This window comes from Falco naumanni, chromosome 13 (assembly GCF_017639655.2).
Source record: "Falco naumanni isolate bFalNau1 chromosome 13, bFalNau1.pat, whole genome shotgun sequence".
In the NCBI taxonomy this organism is placed as follows: domain Eukaryota; kingdom Metazoa; phylum Chordata; class Aves; order Falconiformes; family Falconidae; genus Falco; species Falco naumanni.
In genome coordinates, this window is record NC_054066.1 from 3,518,853 (window position 1) to 3,542,905 (window position 24,053).

At 37.6% G+C, this 24,053-nt stretch overlaps 1 protein-coding gene across 4 annotated transcripts in view; it reads right to left on the reverse strand.

Annotated features, from left to right (window-relative positions):
* STAG1 (stromal antigen 1) overlaps positions 1–24,053 on the reverse strand; it is a 199,381-nt gene that overhangs the window by 109,626 nt on the left and 65,702 nt on the right. For all 4 annotated transcript variants that reach the window (XM_040612606.1, XM_040612609.1, XM_040612608.1 and 1 more), the window contains exon 5: positions 16,311–16,407. In XM_040612606.1, coding sequence (XP_040468540.1) covers positions 16,311–16,407 — 97 coding nt within the window. The remainder of the gene's footprint in view (positions 1–16,310; positions 16,408–24,053) is intronic.

Below are 24,053 nucleotides of genomic sequence, written 5' to 3' on the forward strand. Positions count from 1 at the left end.
GGAACCATCACCTTAGAACTGAGAAAAGATAAACTGCTGGCACACACAGAGATCACAAGTGTTGACAAGACAAATATAAGTACAAATGTCAAAGAAGGAGCAGAGAACTGAGAAAGCTCAATATATCACTTGTTTCTCAACAGTGGATGTCTAGGATTCACTAAGGAATATTGGAAAGCAAAATTTAAAAAAGATACACCTTTTTAAACTTACTAATACTAGAAAAACTAAACTTTACATAAGTGACAAAGCAGCAAGTACTGAAAAGAGTGCTGAAAGACAAACAGTAATAAAAAATGGATGAAATACAAGAGGGAATGAAGAGCCTGAGTACATTAATTAACACAAAGATAGTGGACTCAAGGGGAAAAATTAATCAAGTACCACTAAGGAAAAAGGAAAGAAGAAAAACACAGAGGAACATTGCAAGTAAGGCAGGTTTAATCTGGAAAAAGGCTTAAATCCTTATTTACAACCTCCTTTCAGATTATTTTGGATCTTCTGCCTTACAAATTTTAATATGAGAACCAGTTGAAATGGTGTGTTTTACTCAAACTAATTGTAAATACATCAAGAATTATCATGCCACTAATACTATTCTTTGCAGACATCCAAATGCAAAACACCACTTAACGCAGCAAAGAATAAAGCTACCACCTTACTCATCTGGTTGTTTCTTACAGCTTGGTGGAAAAATCTTTGAAGTGGGAAAATACAAAGCAATACTTCGGTAAAATAAAGTATTTTAAAATAACCTACAGCTAATATTTTCTTTTGTAAAGAGCATTTAGTTTTCTCAGTACTTTGTAACAAACTACTCAATATATTCTCCACACACAGAGCTTTCAGCCCTTTAGGCAATCTTTCCTTTTAAGGTTTCTCAGTGCTACCTCTCCCCCATTATCAGTTTAAGATGTCTGCAAGTCTTAATACCAGGTTATCTTTACTATAAAATGCTCACATTTTTAAGTTTAACCATTATGCTAAATTTTCTGTACAGTACCCACTTTTTTTGGCATAACTACATCCTCAGCTGTAACTCCACGTCAACACAGACTCTGTCTAGTAATTGCTTTGTTGTTCTTCCCACATTAAATTTTCCTTGAAGTCCACAATAACACTGAAGGGTGTTATATACTATGGAACAACTGCTTGATGAGAATATTAAAATTTGAGTTACATTGTTAATTAATGCTCTGTTCAGCAGTATATTCTGGCTTTACCATTCTACAGCAGCTTAAAGCAGCCCCACCACATACCCATCTGATGAAATGACTATACTGCTACTTTGGCTGCTGAAGAAAAGCTAAACCACTGGGGATGTACACCTGTCTGACTGCCTGCCTCTTCTCCTGTTTCTTAAGCTCATCTGTGTAGACGTGCCCTCACAGAACACATTCCTTTCTTGTAATTTTCAGAATCTGTAATTTCTTCCTTTTGCCTTATACTTTCCCGCACTTAAAGGAACAAGTGTACCTCTTCATACTTGATTTCACTGCTACAGATGAATCAGTTTCCCCTTCTTGATTTTTTGCTATAATTGAGATATCAAGCATGTAATTATTTTTTTCCCCAGGATATTTAGTACTTTTTTGCTGTCATTACAGGCTGATAAGAACTAAAAAGGTAAGTATAAAGGATTGCCCATTTCCAAAACACCTGCCACCTTACACTGTTTCCATGAGATTGAACTCTTAACATAGCTAAGGGTTAAATGCATTTTTCAAAATAGTGCAATGTCTCTCACTGTTTCTAATCAGAATGAACTGCAAGCATTACTCAACACAGGCAGGCAGAGAGGAACACTACCAGGGCATGAGGACTGCAGATGCTCTCCCCTCCCAAGAGCAGCTTATTGCCTCATCTTCCTTCAGAGCACCAGGAAACACTAGCCACTGAGTAAAAGCAATTCTGTATTTCCCTGAAAGAAAGTTAGGGGACACCCACCTGTGCATTCATCTGTGCATGTAAAATCTAAATCTAAGCCCTGCAGTTTCTCTCTAACTTGTCTCACATCTTCACAGCTCAGTGTTAAACCTCATCCATAGTATTGTTCTTGATTTTATAACCTACCATAACTGGAGCAAAGCCAATGCAAATAAGTTAACTATTAATACTGTATGCTACAATAAATACACTTCACAATCAAAACAGTGTACTAGACTAATACATGTTACATTATACTGTACTACACTAACGTTACTCTAGGACACTGTTGAGATCAATTGAATATGAGTATGCTAAAATCCTTCCTTCCCTAGCCTCTGATTTTTTTTTCTGCCTAAAACATATTAAACACCTCTGTAATCATGGAGTTAAGTTTACTAAGCTACTACTCATTCACGAAAGCACTGTCAAAACTAAATCCAACTTTAATTTTATATCCCAGTTAAGGAGGTAAAAGACATAATTATGGCATTATATACATAGCATGCAAAGTAGCACTACAAAGTAATCACTGGCCAAAGCGTCAGACAACTGGAGCAATACAGTAATATACCAAGTTTAACTGACAATTGTTCTAGGCCACCCTGTCTTTCTCAATAGTAAACAGCTTATACACAACAATTACAACTCTACTCCCCTAACACCTTGTGAACTGCTGAACTCAGCCACTGCCCCTTATCAGCAAACTGTTTACATCAAGGCCTCATTTGAATGCAGATATCTCCGAAACCTAGCACAGAAACTGGCTCTCACAGCTGAGTTAGCAGGTAAGAACCACAGGACCTAAGATTAGGTCATAAATATCATGTGAATGTAGTTTTACTCTTTGATCTTAATCAATGCATTTTTATTACAAAGAAATAACTGGAATGGAACAAGGAAGAGTGGCAAAAAGAGGTTTACGAGAACCCTCTACAAAATTCCATATGGGACAGAGAAGATGTATATGGAATGATTTGTTATGTCTCAAAAAAAATCCCAAGGAAGTAGCCAGTGAACTATCAGAGAGCTAAATCAAGGGATTTTTCCATACAGTACATAACTGAAGTATAATCCTACTGTTACAGGCTGCCATAGAAACCAGAAAAAAAAAAAATGTCTGAAAATTAGTTATCAAAGAAATTTGAGAACATCCTTCACTGCTATCAGACAGAACAGTTTGCAAGTGCTTATAATGGGCCTGGGCTGGTATCTTTCCCATTTGCCACATTTTTCTGTGAGCAGCTACAAGCGGACCAGATAAGACAGGACAAACAGAGTGTTTAAAAATCTTTAGAGCTCAAACGTACTCTCCTACCACACACACACACACAAAATAAAGTATCTGTTTGATAGAAGCATGAGTAACTACAAATGTACACATCACAAATTAAACTCTAAGCCACGGATTTAGTTACAAATTGACAAAAAATGCATTCAACAATGAGACATCATATGATAAGAGAGAATAAGCTGTATTCTGCATATGACAACAGTAAGTCAAATTTCTGCATCAACTACAAACCTGGGTTATCTTGATGCTAGCCCAAGAAGACTAAGTCTCCAGGAAAAAAAAAAAAAAAAAAAAAAAAAAAAGAAGAAAAAATATCGCATTACCTACAAATCTTGAGAACACAAAGCAAACAAGCAAGCTCATGCAGGTTTTGGTTTTCTGCTCAGATAAAGAATTCAAGACAGACTGCATCTCTTACAATTCCTTTGTTAATCAGGACTTGGAATTCCAATCTATAATACCCACAAGTAGTGCCAGGAATTGACTGGCATATATTTTCTTCTGTATATGAATGGAAAGGATTACATCTTCTGGAAGAAAATTCAGTGGTGATTGGTTGAAAAGACTTACAGTTCAACAGCTGCTTGGAAAATTACAAATCAAAGTGCTGCTGATCCATAAACTTGATCTTCTCATAATTTGGAGCAAAAAGCTACTCCACCACTGGTCACTTACCCAACTCACCAAATAACAAATCAGGACATGAAAACAAACTGACACTTTTCCTCTGAACCTGCAAGGAATGCAGTTTGCTGATATTCTACCAATGGTGCCATACCAGAATGAAATCATGATTCCCAGTGAGGCATAACAGTTGAATTTATTTTCTCCTCTCCTTAAAAGCAAGTATGTTAGTGTATGTGATTCTCTACTTTCAACTGGTGGATGAAAAACTGAGTATGAGCCAACAATGTGTGCTCACAGCCCAGAAAGCCAACCATACCCTGGGCTGCACCAAAAGAACTGTGGCCAGCAGGTCAATGAACATGATTCTGCTAATACTCTGCTCTTGTGAGACCCCACCGGGAGGCTGTGTTCAGCTCTGGGGCCCCTAGCATAACAAGGACATGGATCTGTTGGAGCGAGTCCAAAGGAGGCCACGAAGATGGTCAGAGGGCTGGAGCACTTCTCCTTTGGAGACTGGCTGGGAGAGTTGGGGCTGTTCAGCTTGCAGAAGGTTCTAGGGGGACCTTACAGCACCTGCCAGCACCTAAAGGGGCTGACAAGAAAGCTGGGGAGAGGCTTTTTACAAGGGCTGGTAGCAACAGGACAAGGGGGAATGGCTTTAAGCTGGAAGATGGGAGATTTAGATGAGATATTAGGAAAAAATCCTTCCCTGTGAGGGCGGCGAGGCGCTGGCCCAGGCTGCCCAGAGCAGCTGTGGGTGCCCCATCCCTGGCAGTGCCCAAGGCCAGGCTGGATGGGGCTGGGAGCAGCCTGGGCTGGTGGGGGGTGTCCCTGCCCATGGCGGGGGGGGTGGGGGTGGGGTGGGGTGGGGGGGTGGGACTAAATGATCTTTAGGGTTCCTTCCAACCCAAACCGTTCTATAGTTCCATGAACCACAAAAATCAGTTAAGATTTTAGCTTTGTTAGGCCACAGTTTTCAGATAACCACATCACTGTAGATCAGACGTAACTGGTCTTCAAAGACTCTAAAAAAACGAATTTTAATGATTTCCACTATATTCCCCACTGATGCTTGCTTCAGAAGAACTGAGAATCTTCAGCTGGCTCTAAACTATAAGTAAAACCATAGAACTGGAAATTCTCATTACAAGACTTGGAGTTAAGAGTGGAAAGGTCACTTAGCAACTTGGCTGGCCCAGCAACTGTTGTCGTTTCCTTTCACCTACAGTTTCAGAATCCAAAACTGACACAGGTAACAAGATCAGAGAGGCTGATTTAGAGTTGCAGTTAGGCTGGCATGGGATCCAATGCCTTTTGGTTATCAAAAAAGTCTACAGTGAATATTTTGAAGACTGCCATTGAGCTCACTTCCAACAAAAGTCATGTGAGCAATATCCTTGGAACCAAAAGAGCTCCCTACAAATACCCTGTTGTGCACACAGCCACTTCATAGAGTATGAACTCAATGGGGAAACACATATGCCTCAGCTGTCAAGAGTCCCTATTTCTTTCAGTTCATAACTTCAGAAAGAAAAAGGGGACTCAATAATTCCAGCTCTATAATATTACATATAATAATATTCCAGCTCTAACTGGAAGAAATTACTCATGTTGTTATGGAGATCCATACTACACCTGACCCCACTGGTGTGTTAAATTTTGTATTCTTTCATCTTCACCACCACAAGCAAAATGCTAGCTGTCTAATAGGCAGCCTGTGAGAACACAGGAGTAACAGCAATCTTCTGTTAAACTCAAAAGATGCTCTTTTCTTGAAATGCATCTGCCTCTTCTTCATCAATAATAAAAAAAAAAGTAACTTTTAATGACTAATTAAATTGACTTGAAGAATATAAGACGAAAATCAAAATGGGGCAAAAATGGTTTGAATCAACAGAGCAGAAAATTGCCATGCATTTATGTCACAAGTTGAAATTCCACTACAAACACCTAATCCACAAAACTATTCTCTGCTAAACTATTTGGAAAAAGGGTACTTAGACCCATCAAATTATGTATAATCTCCTGTTATAATTATCAGTTTAATAAATATAATGCTACTTAGTAGCGCTGCTAGGTCCCTCTGAAATGTCCTTATTACACAACTGCATAATTAAAGTCATTTGCATGACATTCCATTTCCCTACATAAACCATGTGATGTACTTACTTATCAGCTTTGGTCTCCCAAAATGAAAATTTAGTCCTTTCTTTTAATAGTTGGCCATATAGCAATTTTCTCAACAGCTTTTGTTGAGAACCGCTTTACCACATTACTTTGTTGCTATGTTTAAGGGATGCCAGTTCACTGCCACAACATGGCTTTCTTTTAGAGAGGATGTGGTATCTTCCGTTCTCGTCTAGATACCTTATTTAATTCATTAAATTTAACCTCTAAAACTCCAGTCTGTCCTGTCTCTGGAAGAAAAACTGTCTTTAAGGAAAGAAACAATTTAGGAATAATAATCATTGAACTACCAGCAAAAGTATGTAGCTAACAGGAATGTGACGTCATCAGGTTTTGATTCTCACTTCATTAGTTTATGTCAGGATCTAATTTTTGGAGATCTGTGATAACACTTCCCAAACAATCTTTAGGACATCAGTAGATTAGCGTTTTTTTGTTGGGGGTGGGGTGGGGTGGCGGGTGGAACAGCTGGTTCTGTATCTGGTTCTGTACCTGGGTGACAGCAAAACTGTTGGTACGAGGGACTCTGTAGTTACTCCATTTACAGCCCTGCATAGTTGTGTAAACAGAAGCTCAATTCAATCTCCAAAATAAAACTGTAATTTGATGGAGCTGCAGCATGTAAGTTACAAAAGCATTCACAACTTCCCTTAAAAACATGCTTTACAGAGAATTTGCTGCATTTCAAATAAAACTCTGCAAACTCTTATTCACCCTATGTTCAAACCTGCACCTCCATTTCTCATACACATCTCCTGTGATCATTTATGTATTTAGTATTCTTTTGCTTGAGATAGCTATCCATCATTACCTGTGTAAGATATGATACAAAGGAAATCATTTAGTCTTTCTAAAACCTCCACTACTCATTAACTGCTCTTTTTTTAGGCAGGTATCTTATTTCCAGCAGTTTAAAAGAACTTCTTGCTATGTCGTTTTACTAAATTTCAAGATGACTCTGTAATATCAACAATTCTTTTTAAAACACTGTCATTTTTTGGTTTTATCTTAGAAATTTATCACCACTACCTCTTATCACAGAGCTACATGCATTACTTTGTGGTTCCATTCATACAGTTGACTAAATAATCTTGATCCAGGAGTCTGTGCTGGGATTAAACATGGTCAATAGCAAATGTATTCTTGTCATCCTAAATTAGATCTGAAGTAAAAATTGGTTTAGTGCTTTAATCGTTGAGAATTTTGGGATCTGGTATTTCTAGAGTCTAAAAGAAAAAGATTATTTCAAGCAACAACAATATTGGCTATATATCCATGTAGTTAGATATAGCTACAATAAATCTTCATCCCCAAAAGTTGCTAAAAGTATTTCTAGACCCTTTTCCCATTATCACAGTTTCCTAAGTCACATCTTACAAGTTATTCAGAACACTTATTTCAATAATGATGAAATAAAAATGAATAATAGAGATTGTGGTAAATCTAACAAACTACATTAAAGGTATTTCAAAAGATGATGTTATGACTTTGTAGAAGCTCATTTCCACAACAGATGGTACCTATTAAACTCCACAGACTAGTCCTGAGAGAAATTTCTAAAGAGGAGTTTTAACGTCATAACTCCTCTGAGTTCATCCCTTTATGAAACCAGGCAGTTTTGAACTGAAATACCCAGGACCCAACACCACAAGTGAAGGGTATGAATACCAGTTGTTCCAACCTGAAATGCAAGCTAATGGTGTTAATTAAAAGAAGGGAGAAACTCAACTCTACTGCTCACTTCTTAGCTGATGTCAGTTATCCAAGAACCAGGTTCAGCTGTGCTAGGGGTTATCAACTCCTTACTTAAACAAGGGTACAGAGACAGCTGGCAAGGGAGCTCACCACTGTTCCTGCAAGATCTGGTAACAGTTTTGTATAACTACCTTTTCCACCTTTCCAGGTACCCAAATACATTCCACCATGCTTCCTGCTTGATGCAAATACAAAAAAGACAACAACGTGGAAGTAAAAGCCATTTACACCAGTGTTCTCCACAATGGGTTTGTCCCTAGCAGTGCCAGAAAATGCCAAAACTTCCAGTTAAAAGGAGGTGAAAAATTGTAAGGCTCAGCAGGTCATGGTTCACATTAAAGATGGCTGAGACAACATGATCAGACTGATATAAGCCTAGAACAAAGTAGGTAGTAGTGGAACGTGAGCAGGACTGTATCGGCTTAAGAGCTGACTTCGTCTTTTTTCAAATTTAGATATATCATCTTCTTTAGAAGTCAAGATGCTCTTTTTCTTCTATATCCAGCTACTGTTGAATGCTTGCAAATTAAGAGACTATTGGATTTGTTTTAACCAATTACTTTGTGCCAGAGAATAATAAGGCTTTTTCATTAGGATGCAGACCTTTTTAATCATCCCCGTCTTTTTCTCTTCAGAAGTAATTATTGCAGTGTGTACTAGCATTGCACTTAATAAATCTATGGCTTCCCTAATGCAAAAGGGAGAGAATCATAATGACAATGTTTGCCGAGAGAAATGGAATTTTTGGAATTTAATTCCTACCCTTGGTCTGGAAAAAATCTGACTCGACCTTCCGCAGAATTTGCATCTATGGAAAGACAAGAGACATTAGGACCTTTCCTGTTTGTAATCCAGTAAAAAAGTGCTAAGATCTAGTGGCATTTGATTGCTCTTCATAATTAGTTCCTGTCTTCAAAGAAAGTACCATCTATGTAAATTAAAAATAAATAATCCAGCAATTTTTCTAATGCACAGGTAGACGCAAACTCATATACAGGCATAATTTGCTCACAAGTCTTAGAACAATATCATTAAAAAAAATAAAAATCAAACTAGTTTTTCTTATCTGCTTCATACAGGGATGCCCCTCCTGTAAGAAATTTGTATTATACAGAAAACAAACTAAACATAAATAAAGAGGCAATGACATACATCTGGCTAGTAAGACAGCAACTATTCTGAATCCGCAACAAGAGGTATTTATTGCTCTTCTCTTAAAAAGTTATAGCATTAAGGCATCACTGATCTGAGAGAGACTTCTCAAATAGTAACTTCATAGTCACATTAGTACCATTTTCCAGATCAATATGTATGTAATTAAATGAATACAGGGGAAAACAAATAGTAATATTTTAAAACCTTATACAATTTACCTCCAGTGAGCAGTGCCAAAAATAATTTTACAAGCTATAAATTTACTAAAGTAGTACACAGGAGCAGAACACAGACTTTGTTGCACTCTTACAAGGAGCGCTTTCATTTTCAGCAGAGATTTGAACATATTATACATAACTGGCAGTGCAGAACTTGCTCTTAGACGATGATTTCAAAGGTAATTTATCTTTACTTACATTATACATTTGCTGTAAAATATTCTAGTATTGCAAGTTCCATCAATTAATTCAATAAAAATATTGTAAATTATTTGAAAGTTTATATTAATTCTATTAATAAATTAGTTAACAGCTGATTTTAAGCCAGCTTATGTCCGGTCTGCTGTCACAGTTGAAACATGACTAGTTCAATATATTCAGGTAGCAAGTAATAAAGAAAAATACGTTTGGTTCAAATTACTGTCACTCCTGTAACCAATTCATAGGGTGGAATCTTGGACTGAAGTCAAACCTCAATACAGCAGGTATTTCATTTGGATGTTGAAACCACAGACCAGTATGTACGACCTTCGTTCATGTCTCCTGTACTGAAAGGTCAGCAAATTCCTGCATTTTTCCCCCCACTAGTTTCTGAAAGTAGTAGGATGCACCTTTTGGGAAGAAGATGCCGTTAGATCACAAGTGGTTATAAAATGTGATGCGCTACTTCAAATCTTTTTTTACCCTCTCAGATCGGAATTTTTTTTTATTTATTTATTTTTAATTTTTTAAGGCTTCTCACCCCCAAAAGAGTCAGGGAAATGCAAAGATTAAAAAAACCAAACAAGAATAATTTTGTAGCTGTTTTTCCGATAGCCAAATAAACTTTTAAGAGCTAAAAAATAGGAAAAAAATAGTAGGAAAGAAAGAGGACATGAAGTGAGAAGTACAGATACTTTCAGCAGCAAACAAGAAGTAACATTGAAAATCTTTTTGGTTTAAAAACTATATACACAACGAAACTAAAGCTTTACTTTCAAGAACATCAACAAGTATCTACCATTTGTAGTTCTTCAGAAAAACTCACACACCATGAAACCATATTAACTGTTAAGTGTTTGATATGAACTTTTTAACCTTACCTACCTTCATTTAAAGAACTGAACTGATGAAGCATTTAATACATGTCTGGTAATCTGATTTATCTTCCACCCAAGCCAGTTAATAATTTGCATCTTATTTTCAGTTTGAATTTTATAAGCTTTCACTTCAAGGTAAACACACTGTAAAAATGACCTCAAGGCTCAGAAAACAAGAAGCACAACGTTCAGATCTGGTTTATCTACACCACACATGAAATTAAAATTAAAATTAAGTCATTTCCATCTTTCAGTCTTCCCATTTTTGAATGTGGTTAACAACACGTTTTTAACTTCGTCATATGGTTATTGGGGTGTATTTATTTCTGTATACTGAGCATATGAAATATTTTATAAATTCTTGACGTTACTATGACTTAAATATCTATTTTTTTTAATGTGTATTATTCCTTTACTTTGCAGCTTCTCACAGACTAAAAAGGGATTTTGTTGAAGAAACTGGGAGAAAGCATAGTTTATACCCTTAATAAAAATACAGCCTCCAATGCAATGAATAGCATTATCTTCTAATTTGTTCAAAATACTAAACTTTTATGATATCAACTCCTTAATAATAAATGAATGACCAAAGAGGTAAAGCTTTTTAACACATGCCAAAATCAGCAACATTTCTCACTAACAATCTGCAGCTCATTATGAAAGGACTATTTGAAGGAAATTATATTTATCAATCAGTCTTATTTCTATGCTTAGTAACATCCATCTGTACAGAGTTATTCTATGTTGTTATTCATGATGTTATTCCATCAATCACAAAACTGTGTACAAATAAATGCCAAAAGACTAATAGTTTTTAAACCATTACGCCACTTAAATTGTTATACCCCCTACTAAAATATTATTAATCAGAGTAAGTAACACTATTTCCTGGCTTATTTGCTTTCTGAAATCCTGTCCACAGCAAAGCAAGTAGTTGCTTGTTCATGCTTTGCCAGACCATACAATGGCCACTTTATGGTGCTTTTTCCTGGTTTTAGCCTTCAACTTCCCTTGGCAAAAGAGGAATCTATTAGCTTGCCCTTAATTGAGAGCACAGAACACTAATAAAAATCAAAACAAGCACGCATCCTGCATTCAAGCAAACTAACTCAACTTCTGCACTTGTTGACTCAGTTTGCACCATTCAATCATAGAAATTTTCAGAGGATCTTACTGGAATAGGTGAGGAACAATTAGAGATTCAAGGCTCCGGCTGGAAGAGTGTGGATCCCCAAGTGTCTGATTCACAAGGGAAAAATCCATAAAGATGTCCTGCTTTAAGCACTGGGCAAAATGTTCACACACAGATTCCTGCTTAACTCAACAACTGAAAAAAACCCCAACCCTAACCACCAGCAGCAATCAAGGCTGACAGGTGACAGTTTGAACATTTCTTTGTTAACATTTGGTTCCACACAAGAATCTAAAGAGAAGATTTTGAGTGGAAAAATAAGATAGGAGAAACAGCAAATAAAAAAAATTCAACTGCTTCCTTCACCAACTACTCCTAAAAAAACACCTGCAGTGTGCCAAATCACAAAACTGCGTAAATGGAGAACTCCTTCTAATCCAGAGAAGGCTACAACACTGTGAAGAATTCAACAGTAAGGGAGTTCCACCAGTTTTGTTCCGCTGGTAACTGGTGTCGCAGACCTGTCTGTCAGAGCTAAGGCCAGCAGCAGTGCTCAAACCACTTCTGAAAATCCCTTTAAGCATTTACAAGTTTCTGGCTTACCTATCAGAAAATAGATGAGAGGGAAGGAGAGGGATGGTAGAGAAAGGATGGGAGTAATTTCACTATATACTCAAAAGCAGTCAAGTAGTTCTCTTCAACTATGCGAGAGACCTTTTTCCCCTGCAAAAGAAAGCTTCTTTTCTTACATGGACTCAATGGGTTGGTTTGTCCTTCACAGCTTAAGAGGCTGTTTTAACCACTAATTGCTTCTGGTTAGGAAAAAAAAATATTTATTCCACAAGCATGGCTCTCCGCCTTTAAAATGTAGAAAGGTCAGAGTGCTGGTGGGATTTTCTGTTTGTTTTATATCAATAACAGAAGGCAAAAGCAGACAGAAATGCAGATACCCAAGTCAGCTCTAAATCCACGGAGCTCCAGAAATGGAAACAGCCTGGTTGTCATAGCAGCAGAGCATGATACCTGAGCTAATTACTCAGTCTGAGAGGCAGAGCTAATTAGTCCAGATGCAGCATCACACTGACACAGTTATAATCCTTCTGGGACCTGGGCAAGCATATTGCTGATTAGACATTTCAGCTTGCTTGCAGCTAGCTCAGAGATCTCAGCCTACTATGCTGTGCTTTACACACGTTCAAAAAAATAAAAAAAGAGAGGAAAAAAAGCAAAAAGATGTTCCTACGAAGAAGCAAGCAATGGAAAAGAGCTCTCAAAATATCCCATAAAACTTTGAACACTGATCTGCAGCTCTTCTGCAAGAGAGGAGGACACCTGTATCCACAATGCTACAGACCAAACCACAACATTTGAAATGGAAACCTAAGGAGTATGGATACACTTCCACCCCCAGCCAAGTGAAAGTTATTTTAAAAATTGGTTTACCATTACCACAAAAAGTTCCCTGTTATCTAAAAATGCAAAACCCTAAATCAAGTTTCTGACAGAGAAGTAAGAAGTAAATAAACCACCACCCGCTTTAAAGATCGTGAATACTGTGGAAAATATATACCTACCGCTAACAAACAAACCTGGTTTTTTCAAGGATTGGAAACAGCATTTATTTTCTTTTTTTCCAGGAAGTATTTTTGCGTTAACTTTTTAAACTATGGTACTACCTGATACAAGATCCTCTCTCTAGAAGAAGCAATGCATTTTGAAACAGTAGGAAACACAGTGAATAGGTGAATGCATCAGTTAACCATTTTTCTGCCACAGAAATACAAAGTAATGTCATGGAGAAGACTACACAAAGGTGTGAAAGGCAGGGATTTTTGTTGGTATTCTTGAAGAAAAAACAGCAAGATAAAAGAAAAATTATTTAAGAAACTATTTTCACTTCTTAGTAATCAAAATTAGCAAAGACAAACACACACACTTACTGAGCAGGCAAACTAGTGGAAAGATGGCATGAAAAGTGATTTTAACTCCCATGCAAATCTAATTATTGAAGTGCTTTTGGTAGCTCAACAGAACAATCTTTCAATTTATACCAAATGGTCCTTTAAAAACCCAGAAAGATTACTGAGGTCCTGCTAAAACCAAATCCCTCATGTTTTAATGGACATTATTGTATGAACCACAACATATTATATAGAAAGTAACTGATTGAACAGATACTCAGAAGAGTTGACAAAAGACAAGACGTGCTTGAATATTAGGTTCATATTTATTCAATTTTGCGTTGCACAGATCTTTTAAGTTCACCTCCAGAATTATTTTTACAATTTTTCAGTATTAATAATTTACATAACATGCTTGCTTATTCATATCTATAAGAGATCAACTGCATTTCAGGAACATCTCAAGCACAGCTGGAAGATGCCAAGAGATTAATTCAAGTGTATATGGTTCCCAGGAGAATGGGATAAATGCATAAAAACCAATGTTTCTCTAAACAGAAAGGTATTTTTGTCAGAGTCAATGCTGTTGCTAAATAAAACAGTCTGGTGCCTAAATGATTTCTAATTAAAGTCAGAAAATAGACATACACTCTTTGCCTGCTTAAAACTTCTGAAAGAAATGTCAAGTGCATTTTACTTGCATCTAGATATCAAATAATTGTAAGCACTGTTAAAATGGTAGGTTTATAAACTTAGCATCACTTTCAAAGTTTCCTGAGGAACCTCCTCCCAAGCTAGTTGTCCTCCTCCCTTCAAGTTAATGATCACAAAGTTAGAGGTAACAGTAAGCATTTAGATCCAGCTTTAGGAAAGAAGGCTGGAGAAGCTGAGAGGATGTCAATGGAGCAAACTGAAAAGAAAGTTAAATAATATTTAGGAAGATAAAGTAGCCATTGAAATTCACAAGGAGCTGTTACTCATCAGAAATGGAAACAAGGAAGTATATCAACAAAATTCTTAAAGGGAAACAAAAATGTCGTAATAGAGCTTATAAACTTCCCTGGAAAAGAAACTGGGTCTTCCTCACAAAATACAGAACATCCTCAGATATCCGTACCTCATTTCCACTAAGGACAGCTTAGTATGCATTTTGCCTTAAGTGGACTATCAATAAAATCCACTCTTTTCTGATAAAGTTTACTTAATCTAGAAAACAGGCACATTACTGGAAACTGGAGAGAACAGAACTGTTTGCCAGGATTTTAACCCTCTTTTACAGCTGTTACTGTACCCACTGCAAAAATTCCAACACAGAAATAAATCCCCCAAACATGCTATGAACTCAGGGAATAAGTCATTTTTGCTTCCTTTCTGCCATCATTGCTGTTCAGGACAAGAAGGCAAATAAAGCAAGCTCAGCAGACAGATATCCCTGAGGGTACAAAGCAGAGTACCGAAAATGGATAGAAAGTCACCATTTAAAAAAAAAAACACAGAAGAAGAAAAAAAAAAAAAAAGAAGTAAATGACATCAGCCACTTGAAGCGCTGCTGCTTCACAGCCAATAACCGAAAGGTTTTTCTGGGAAGCAATTGCTTCAGCAGCATATGGTTGACAGTGGGCATTCAGCCTGCACCAGTCAGTAACAAGAGGTTTAAAAAATGCCAGTCTTCTGAGATATGAGCACTGCTTTCTCTAACAAGGAGGAAGAAAGGAAGCACAAATTAGAGAGCAGCAGGGGAATGAAGATATTTATGACATGCCTCCACCAAAAGCTTGCATCAATAAAAACATATGGCCAAGGATCCCTTGTGTTTAAAGCTGCCCAAATTCTCAGAAAGAAGCCTGTGGGGTTGTTTTTTTATATACACCTTTAGGAGAGTATTAAAAAAGAAGTGAACAGAATACAGCTACTTCTACATAAGCTGCCAAAAAAGTCTGAAAAATATTTTAGGGGATCTGTGAAAACAGTACAGACGTTGACACAGGCTGGTAATCTAAACTCTAAGCTTCATCAGCCCTTTCACAGAATGCTTCCAGAGCTTCAGTCTTTTCCATCATCCACAAAATAAGTTTACTTCCTTAAGCTAAGAAAAAGGGTTGCTGAAGCTGCTGATGGCTCATATTTCTTTTCTCTGATGCTTCTAACTGTACTTGGGATTTCACCTAAGAAGGAAGAACAGGGACTTCTACCCAGATCTTTTGATGCTAAAGGTATATTCCCATATCACTCACAATATGAAGAAAAATAATTTTGGAATTGCAGGTTATATTCAACTCTACTCAAGGCAAATTATAAAAAGCATCAGGAAACAGCAAATAGTTTGGTTTTGGACGCTACAGAGGGAGGGAGCAGGGCTCTGTCTTTCTCTGTTTTCAAGGCTGAGTTAACTGAAAAAAGACAACACATGAAAAATTCATTAGAAGGTACAGTGTGGCAACAGAATGCTAGAAAGACTGACTGCCGCATGTCTGGTAATGGAGACTGCTTAAATAGGGTATAAAAGGCAGGCCACTTGCTGCTGACTTGATAAAGTATTACAGAGGAAGAAATAAGATGGGTGAGTCATCCAGAAGAAATCTTTCTTGCTAAATGAAGCCAATTGAAGCCTGACTCCTTCCTCTTCGGTTTAAAAAACCCATCATTTTCCTAGAAAGAAAGACAAAATAGCAAAGTTAAGATACAGCTACACCTACTAATTCTTGTAATTAAAAAATGAGGAAGAAACAGAAAGGGGAAGTAAAGGCATGCCTACCTTGATTAGCAGATCTTTTGTCTTCTTTTGCTGCTGAGTGTCACTGTGAGGATTTGTACACTTTAGGATGATGACAGGAAAGTGAGAAAAAGAAAGGGTAGGCCCTTAACAAACATGCTTTAAATAAAATTATTCTTGAACGTAGACAATATTTCTATATAAACCATGCATATGAGGAGTAGCAATCCATGTGTATCCACATCTTTACCAGCATTTGCACTAATACATGTTTGTATGACTGTCAGATTTATTCTATACAACTTGTTTCCAACGTTCTGTACCTCGACATCCTGAACACTGGATAAAGAAGTTGATTAAATCCAGAAGTGCTATGTCCCTGTCTTGTTTATATGATTCAATCCAGTCGTCCACCACAGACTGTCAAGAAAAAAAGAATACTTATCAGAGACTCTTAAAAAGTGTTTTATTAAAGGCAAATGACTTAATATTTTCAGAACATAATTTTATAACTGAGCATTTATTTTGCACAATTATACACGTGTACAAATTCAGAAATCTATACACCTTCTCTCAGGGTGGAGACAGAACAAATATTGTTAGGGAACAGAACTATATGCATCATTTTCTGGTGTTATGATTGTATAAACACAAGTTCAAATTGAAATTACTGTAGTTCCTCAAAACTCTACTTACAGTATTCATCCAGTTTCAAAATTGTGTTGAAAAAACAAACACTGTGATTCCTTTCAGAATGACCAACATAAATTCCCAGAAAATGGATGAGCAGAAACACTTTGGGATAAAAACTGATTTTATATTGCACAGTGAACATCTCTGTATTTATAAAGGCCAAAGTAGTGCATCAGTCATTCAGAAACACTGTACATAGCTCAGGAAGACAGAATGCAACAAGGAACACTTAGTAAATAAAAATAATGTACAGAAGTTGGTCTTACAGTGTTTGCGAGTCAATAAGCCACCTGAATCACAGTATATGGAGCTGAGTCACAGTTTCAAACTGCACTCAGAACTGCAAGTAGCCAGGAGATATTTTTATAATCACTGATACGCAGACATACCATGCAGTCATTATTATGAATAATAGCAGAGAGGAGGACAGAAAGCACACAGGTGTGAAAAATGTTTGTCATCTCATATATTAATCTCTAGAGACAGAAAACGTGCCTCAGCTTGATAAGAAAGGGCACTAAATGAATTTTGCCAGTCAACACTGAAGTGCAATCACAGCATCAGAAAGAGTTAATGGCAGATACACATCTGCAAGGAATGCAGCAAAGCCCATAGCTGCTTCCCATACAGACACTTTACCCCAGAGTTCTGACTACAGAACCCTCTCAGAGCTGTCCAGACCCACAAGTTATAAAACTCCAGATGTAGGTAAAATGAAGCCATGAGAAGGCAAACAAAACAACTAAAGAAACACTTAAAAATTGTTCTAGAAAAGCAAGAGGGTTGTGTGAGGTCCTTCTTCAGCCTGCTTCACGCTTAAGGAAGACAAGTACGGCTGCCTTTCATGTCACTAAAATACAGTGTTCCAAGTACCTCAGTTACATAAACACTGAAGGTAAGGAATTGTGTATGTTTATCGTAACCAAATGCTACGTTTTATTTATTTTGTGAGAAAAAAGAAAAATTCTTTACTGTTCCATACATGTGGCAGCATTCTTTAAGAGAAGTTTGATTATGCTGTTGGAGTACACCTGGCAAATGGATTATTTTATTTTGGAGAGTTCAGGTTTGCAATGAATTTTTATCAAATTAAATTTAAAAATCCTGCACGTACACATCCACCCCACCACCACCACACCCACGCAACCAGCTTCCGACCATGCTGAAAGAACAAACATGAAAGACAAAATCCAAAGAATTCAGCCTCTTAGAAAAATCTGGCCTCTTTCTAAATGAGTAGATATAAAGACAGGATCTTGAAAAATCCCTCTGCAGTTGCTAGTTTATCCAAGTGCAAACTGCCCTGATCACCAGTGGGACTTCAGCAGGTGTATGAGAAAAGGGAAGTAGCAAGAGAGACATACACAACTCTGAACTGAGCCAACCACTCTCGTTTAACACTGATCACTGTTCTCCTTAACCCAGGACAGGATGAGACGATCCATATTATTATGTTACTCAACAACCAGCCTGAGTCTCTAAACATTTAGTTTTCCAGGAAGCTTAAGCTTTTACAGGTTTTGTCTACCCATACACTCACACATGCATGCCCAGTAAGAGAAACAATCTTACGAAGAGGTTCATCTGCTACTTAGAAGAAATTAAAAAGGAAGTCTTGGCCTCTAATTCATCTTCCCACAAGCTGAGGGGACACGAAGCAGCAGCACAAAAGCAGTTATCTAGAACGCTTCGCTGCTACTTCATCCTGAATTTAGACCCATTCCTGTAAGTATCAATCATTTCAATCAACCAGTAGAATTCTCCAGGGCACACAAAACCAAATGTAGCCAAACGTAAAAATTATTTACTAGACCAAATATTGACAAACCTTAACAACCAGACTGCTGGTGTACTACCAGCTTAAAAGATTTGTTTGAACAGCTATATTAGTGGAGATATCAGAACAACATGCAATTGCCAGCAGCTATTTTTTTCACTGAAGAAAATAGCAGCTGTGCTGGGTCAGACTATAGGTTCAGCTGCCCAACAGGGCTTACACATGTAGGGAGAAATATATGAATAGGCAAGAATATAACGATACTTCTGAATTACTCTCCCAGACCCTTAAGACCCTAGCGTATTTCTTCTCTCACGAACGCATCTGTCAAAACCAGGAAGTTTTATACCTACACCATCTTGCAGCAATGTGTCTTAATTATTCACTGCAAAAAAAGAGTAATTGTTTTGTTTTAAACTTGCAAATTGCTAGATCTATTTGATGCAACCTAATTCTTACAAAGAAGAGAAAACAAATCTGAAGCTCCTGTTTGTATTCTCCATGCTCCCGTCTGGTCACCTCTTTCCAGGCAGAATAATCCTACACTGTGCCACACGGCTTCAACAGAAACATTTCCATATCTTTATCTTTGCTCACTCTTGTCACACATCTCTTAACAGTTTCTGAAGTCTCCTATATTCTTCTTCAAGCCTGGGAAGTCTCAGATGCTCTTCCTGAGTGTTAGTAACTAGTTTGCCAGCATCTGAGCACTGTCCACAGCCTAGTTTCACATAAAACATTCCCTTGTAGAAGCAAGGCTGACCTGAGAGATTCATTTCTACATTCATAATTACTCCTGTTTCTTGCTACAACATACTGCCCCTTCAGCTACACCACCACAACTGTTTCTGGACTGTGCTATAAATATTACAAGTGAACCCATTCGGACTGAAAAAAAGGGGGAGCAGAGGGGAGAGACCTGGAGGAATATCTTTTATTTTTGCTTCTGCTTCTTTCAAACAATTATTCAATTGTTTTTTTGCAGTGCTACCTCAAAACCACAGCATCAGTGCAGCTCATCTCCCTTCTGGTATTTTTTGTCTCTTCCTACAAAAAGAATTTTGAGGGACATGCTGTGCCGTTGGGCACTAAGGGCCCACTCTGTCCTACCCAGTACAGCGCTCACATTTAACACAGAACTATAATGCAATTCACAGAAAAATAAAGACAAGCAGCCGATCTCAAGACTGATGGACCAGACTCGAGGCAATGCAGTCTTCAGTGGCAGCAGTAGATAAAAAACAGCAAAATCAGAGGGAAGGTTCTGAGCAGGGAGAGCAGGGAGAGCAGGCAAAGCCTGCCTCCTGTGTCATCTAGCCCTAGCAGAGGATGGGCAAAGCTTCAACTAGAATGTTGAATGTTTGGGTACAATTCGTTTTACCTAACTTCACATGCACAGCCCATGTAGTCACACAAGCTAGTCACTGCCTTCATCCTCTGCAGCGTGTACGTGTGCACACACATGCACACATATATAGAGCCAATATCCAGTGGAGACGGCAGCATAATCCACCCGTCTAGAGCAGGTTCGCAGTGAGAAGCGTTGGCTCCCGCTTAACAATGCTGGGGATCACACCAAGCCAAGCACAGGCACCTGACCTCTTGACATCAGTACAAGTCACGCAAACTGTATTCACCAATCCCTAAAAATAAGAGGGGTATTTTCAGGGTATCAAAATCAAAGTAACACCCACAGAACTGTATCTTTCACACACACCCCATGCACATTTGGCACGCTTGTTGGTAAATTTTTTTTAAAGATTACAGTTTAAGACAACAGGAGATAATGAAGCCAGACTACATATGCTACAACAGTTGGAACTTAATCAAACTGTTGACTTTTGATGTAACAGAAGAGAGCTATAAAAACTGAAAACACTAGGATGAAAAAATAAAAATTATACAAATCAGACCTAAAACAGTGGCAAGTATCAACTGAATCGAGAAAAAACAGCAATAATCCAAACACCAGGGAAAAGGACAAATACTAGCAAAAAAGAAATCAAACAGGCAATAGCGTAGCAAGTGCTGCAACAAGCAACCACTACCAGAAAAGGAATTATTTTGCATAAAAATGCATAGAGAGAAGGACTCCTATTAAAAACAAGGACTTCTAACCAACAGTCCACAGGTTAAAGCAAACCCTCCAGGATGATTTTATCTTGTTAGAGCAGCCTCTATCCAGTCACCCTGTTTTTAAGAGCTTCTCAGACATAAGCAAAGAACAAAATCAGGGAACAACCCACATCCAGTCACCATCTCACCCAGAAGCATCCTGCCCTGGCCCCCTCCCTGCCACCTGTCCCCAGTGCAGAACTGGTACTGCAGCAACGGCACATGCAGTGACAGGAGGAGGGAAGGACTGGTCAGCTCTTTGGAAAGGAAGTAGCTACAAGAAGGCTCCAGCCACCAGAAGAATTCATCCCCACAAGAGCCTTGTTGCCTACTTCTGCAAAACACTTATGAAAGATGGTAGGAATAGACTGCATGAGTTGTTTTGGTGGTACCCATCTGCTTCCAAATGTTTTTACCTTCAGATGAGAAGAGAGCATGGATTTACCATACGGAAATGTGCACTTGCATGCTGTGCATGAGATACATGATAAACTCAGCATTCCTGGGAAGCAGATCTACAGTACACGTGCCACAGCACTCTGCCCAGGTGCAGGAAATCCATGCCTTTGGGATTCGCCAGATTCAATGCACGTGCACAGGGAAAAGGCTCCCCTGACAAGGTTATGAAGCACAATGAATGAGAAAGTGCACAAAAAATTATTTAGCTTCTCATCTTCATTACCAGACTGGAGTGAGGCAAGGAATACTGGAAGTAAATTTTAAGCTAAGTAAAAAATTATCTAGCTCAGTTACATAGATAAAATCTCAAGATGACTCCAGTAACATCCACATGACCCCCTTTCACTTCCTGCTGTCAGAAAACACCTAGACATAAACATACACACATGTAAATGTACATATATATATATGCACACACAGAGATGCACCACATCTGAGTCAGTCAGCATAACAAGTCCATACATGTTACAAAAACAAGACTCAAGCATTTTTTTTTTTTAAATCTGAAAATGCTTCTATTCTTAGAAGAACTGCGTGAAAAATCAAGGTCTTCTGCAAATGGCAGATGATGTATAGTACAAATGCATAGTCAGTACAGGAATTTTTAAAAGTCCCTAACAGCTTCCAAGAGAATCTCACAGAATTTAACTCTCCAGGGTTTATCTAAGAACCATCATGCAGCACAATTCGAAGAATATGCCAAATAGGCAACCCTTCAGAAATAAGAACCTTAAAGCAAGTAGCAGAATAGATCCATAGCCTGAGTAAACAACTTAAAATCAATCACGGAGACTTGCAGATGTATTGACCTTCACATCTCAAAGTCTGCTAATAGGTAAATAGGAACATTTTATAGTACTGAAGAGAACCAGCAGCTTGGATTGCCAGTAAAAGCAAAAGTCTGATGCAATGAATGAAATAATGAAGCTAGTTATCTTATTACCTCCTGGAGGCTTTACAGCCATGAATCCATTTCATATTCCTTCAGTGCGTGAACATGACTACATCCAGGAGCATTAAGTGCTGGAGGAACCAGAGGGAGGGACTAACTGCAGATGATACCTTGCCAGGTCATGCAAATTAGCAAAAAACCCCAAAAAAACCAGTCCCACTAAATATTAATGAAAGTTGATTTCCTAAAAGCTATTTCACAATTTAAGTAACAATCTGGCAGCAGTGCTACGAACACAAAGTGAAAACAAACGACACTATATACAAAGTGCACATTCAAGTGTAAGATCTGAGTCAACTATAAGCAAAGGCAAATCAAGTATAAAGAAAATTTAAGTAATCCGCCATTTCATACAGCTGATTGTGGACATACTTCACCTACAGTGAATATGGCAGAACAAAAAATTACACCAGAACAGATGTGCAGTGTGTTTACATTAAAGGTAGGGAAAAAAAAAACAAAATCAAAGCTTATACTAACATCTTCTGCCAAAAACCCAAAGTTACTCAAATGAAATTCAAAGCTTATTAAAACAAAAAAGGAATGCACAGTGAAATTAATATGAATATCTGTATAAAGAACAGCCCAAAGAGAAGATGAAAAGCTAGAAGACATGCTTTTACAGAGAGTGAGAACTGAAGAGTACACTGACAATAAGAACACAGGGAAGGAAAGGCAAGTAGTGAAAGTCTTACAATGCTCTGCATAGAAGTTTTTAAGTGAATCTGTGCAGGTATTTTAAGGAATAATACAAGTCTTTTACGGTTAAATTTCATGAAAACTAAAGTAATTAGACACTTACTGGGGAGAAGGCAGTTCCTAACACAGGAAAGTATGTGTAATTTTAAGATTGTGCATTAGACTTCAGGATGACTGGTTGCATTCCAAATCAAAGACAGTAAGTCTAATATACACCCACTGAAAAGCCTAATGTAAGGTTAATAAAAAGGAACTGTGTATTGAGAAGCTGCAATTTATTCTTTTACTTCTAAACATGGTCAGGTCATTTTAAATTATTAAAGACTTCACACTTTGCTACCACCTAGCAAACACTTTCTGAAAAGCCAAAATGATTCTTTAAAAAAATATATATCTTCCTTTAATGTAAAAGTACCTGTTGGTTTTTGCACCATAAGCAAAAATATGAAAATCTGGTTTATGCAGTATATTCATACCTATGTAACTTCTTTTTTCCTTAAGAACAGAAAGGAATACAATCCTAGGAGTATTTATTCCCAATAAAACTAAGCGATTCATATTCTTCATACAAAGATATCAGAGTTTGGTATTTCATATAAATAAATATTTCTATGCAGCAAAATGGGCATTAAATATTATGTGGGAAAATCAGAGTAACACATTATATGGAACTATTTGGGAGAAAAATATACTACTGAAGGATAAAATTGATTGGCACAATTTAACTGGCATTACACACGTGCATAAAAGTTACTGGAAAAATTCTTCTCTCAAATGGATTAAAATCACAGGAACTGCCAAGGACAAGCACTCTTGTCACAGCAGATCCGCACTGCTCAGAGCTGCATTTCCTCACCTGCGCCCTCAGAAATGCTAGGTGGACCATGCAACGGCCTCACACCAAGCAGATTTTCTACTATGGTACAGAATTTTTGTAGGTGCTAATCTTTCACAATTGACCCATTATGCAACTTCCAAGAGGCTGCGTCTGTTGGAGCTGGGCCACTCATGGGCATAAATGGTTCCAAGGTGCTACAAAGCATCAAAAATACTCATGTACACTGAACATGAGAATACAAAAATCCTTAGAAGAGTGCAGAAACAAAGTCAGTCACTCCAATAAGAGAGAGCCATCAACTTATTAAAAAACATGATTCAAGTTTTTTGCTAGCACAATTTGTAAAGGGTTCACAGGTCACCCCAGACACTTAAAACAGCAAGAGACTTCTCCAGCTTTAAATATAATGGTATTTTCAGGTATAAATGCTTCTACACACTGCACCACTGGCACATGTGTTCACATTAACAGCAAAATCACTCTAGATCATCTTGCATCAAAAGAGAAAAGAAATCTTTTGTGGTAACTGCAGA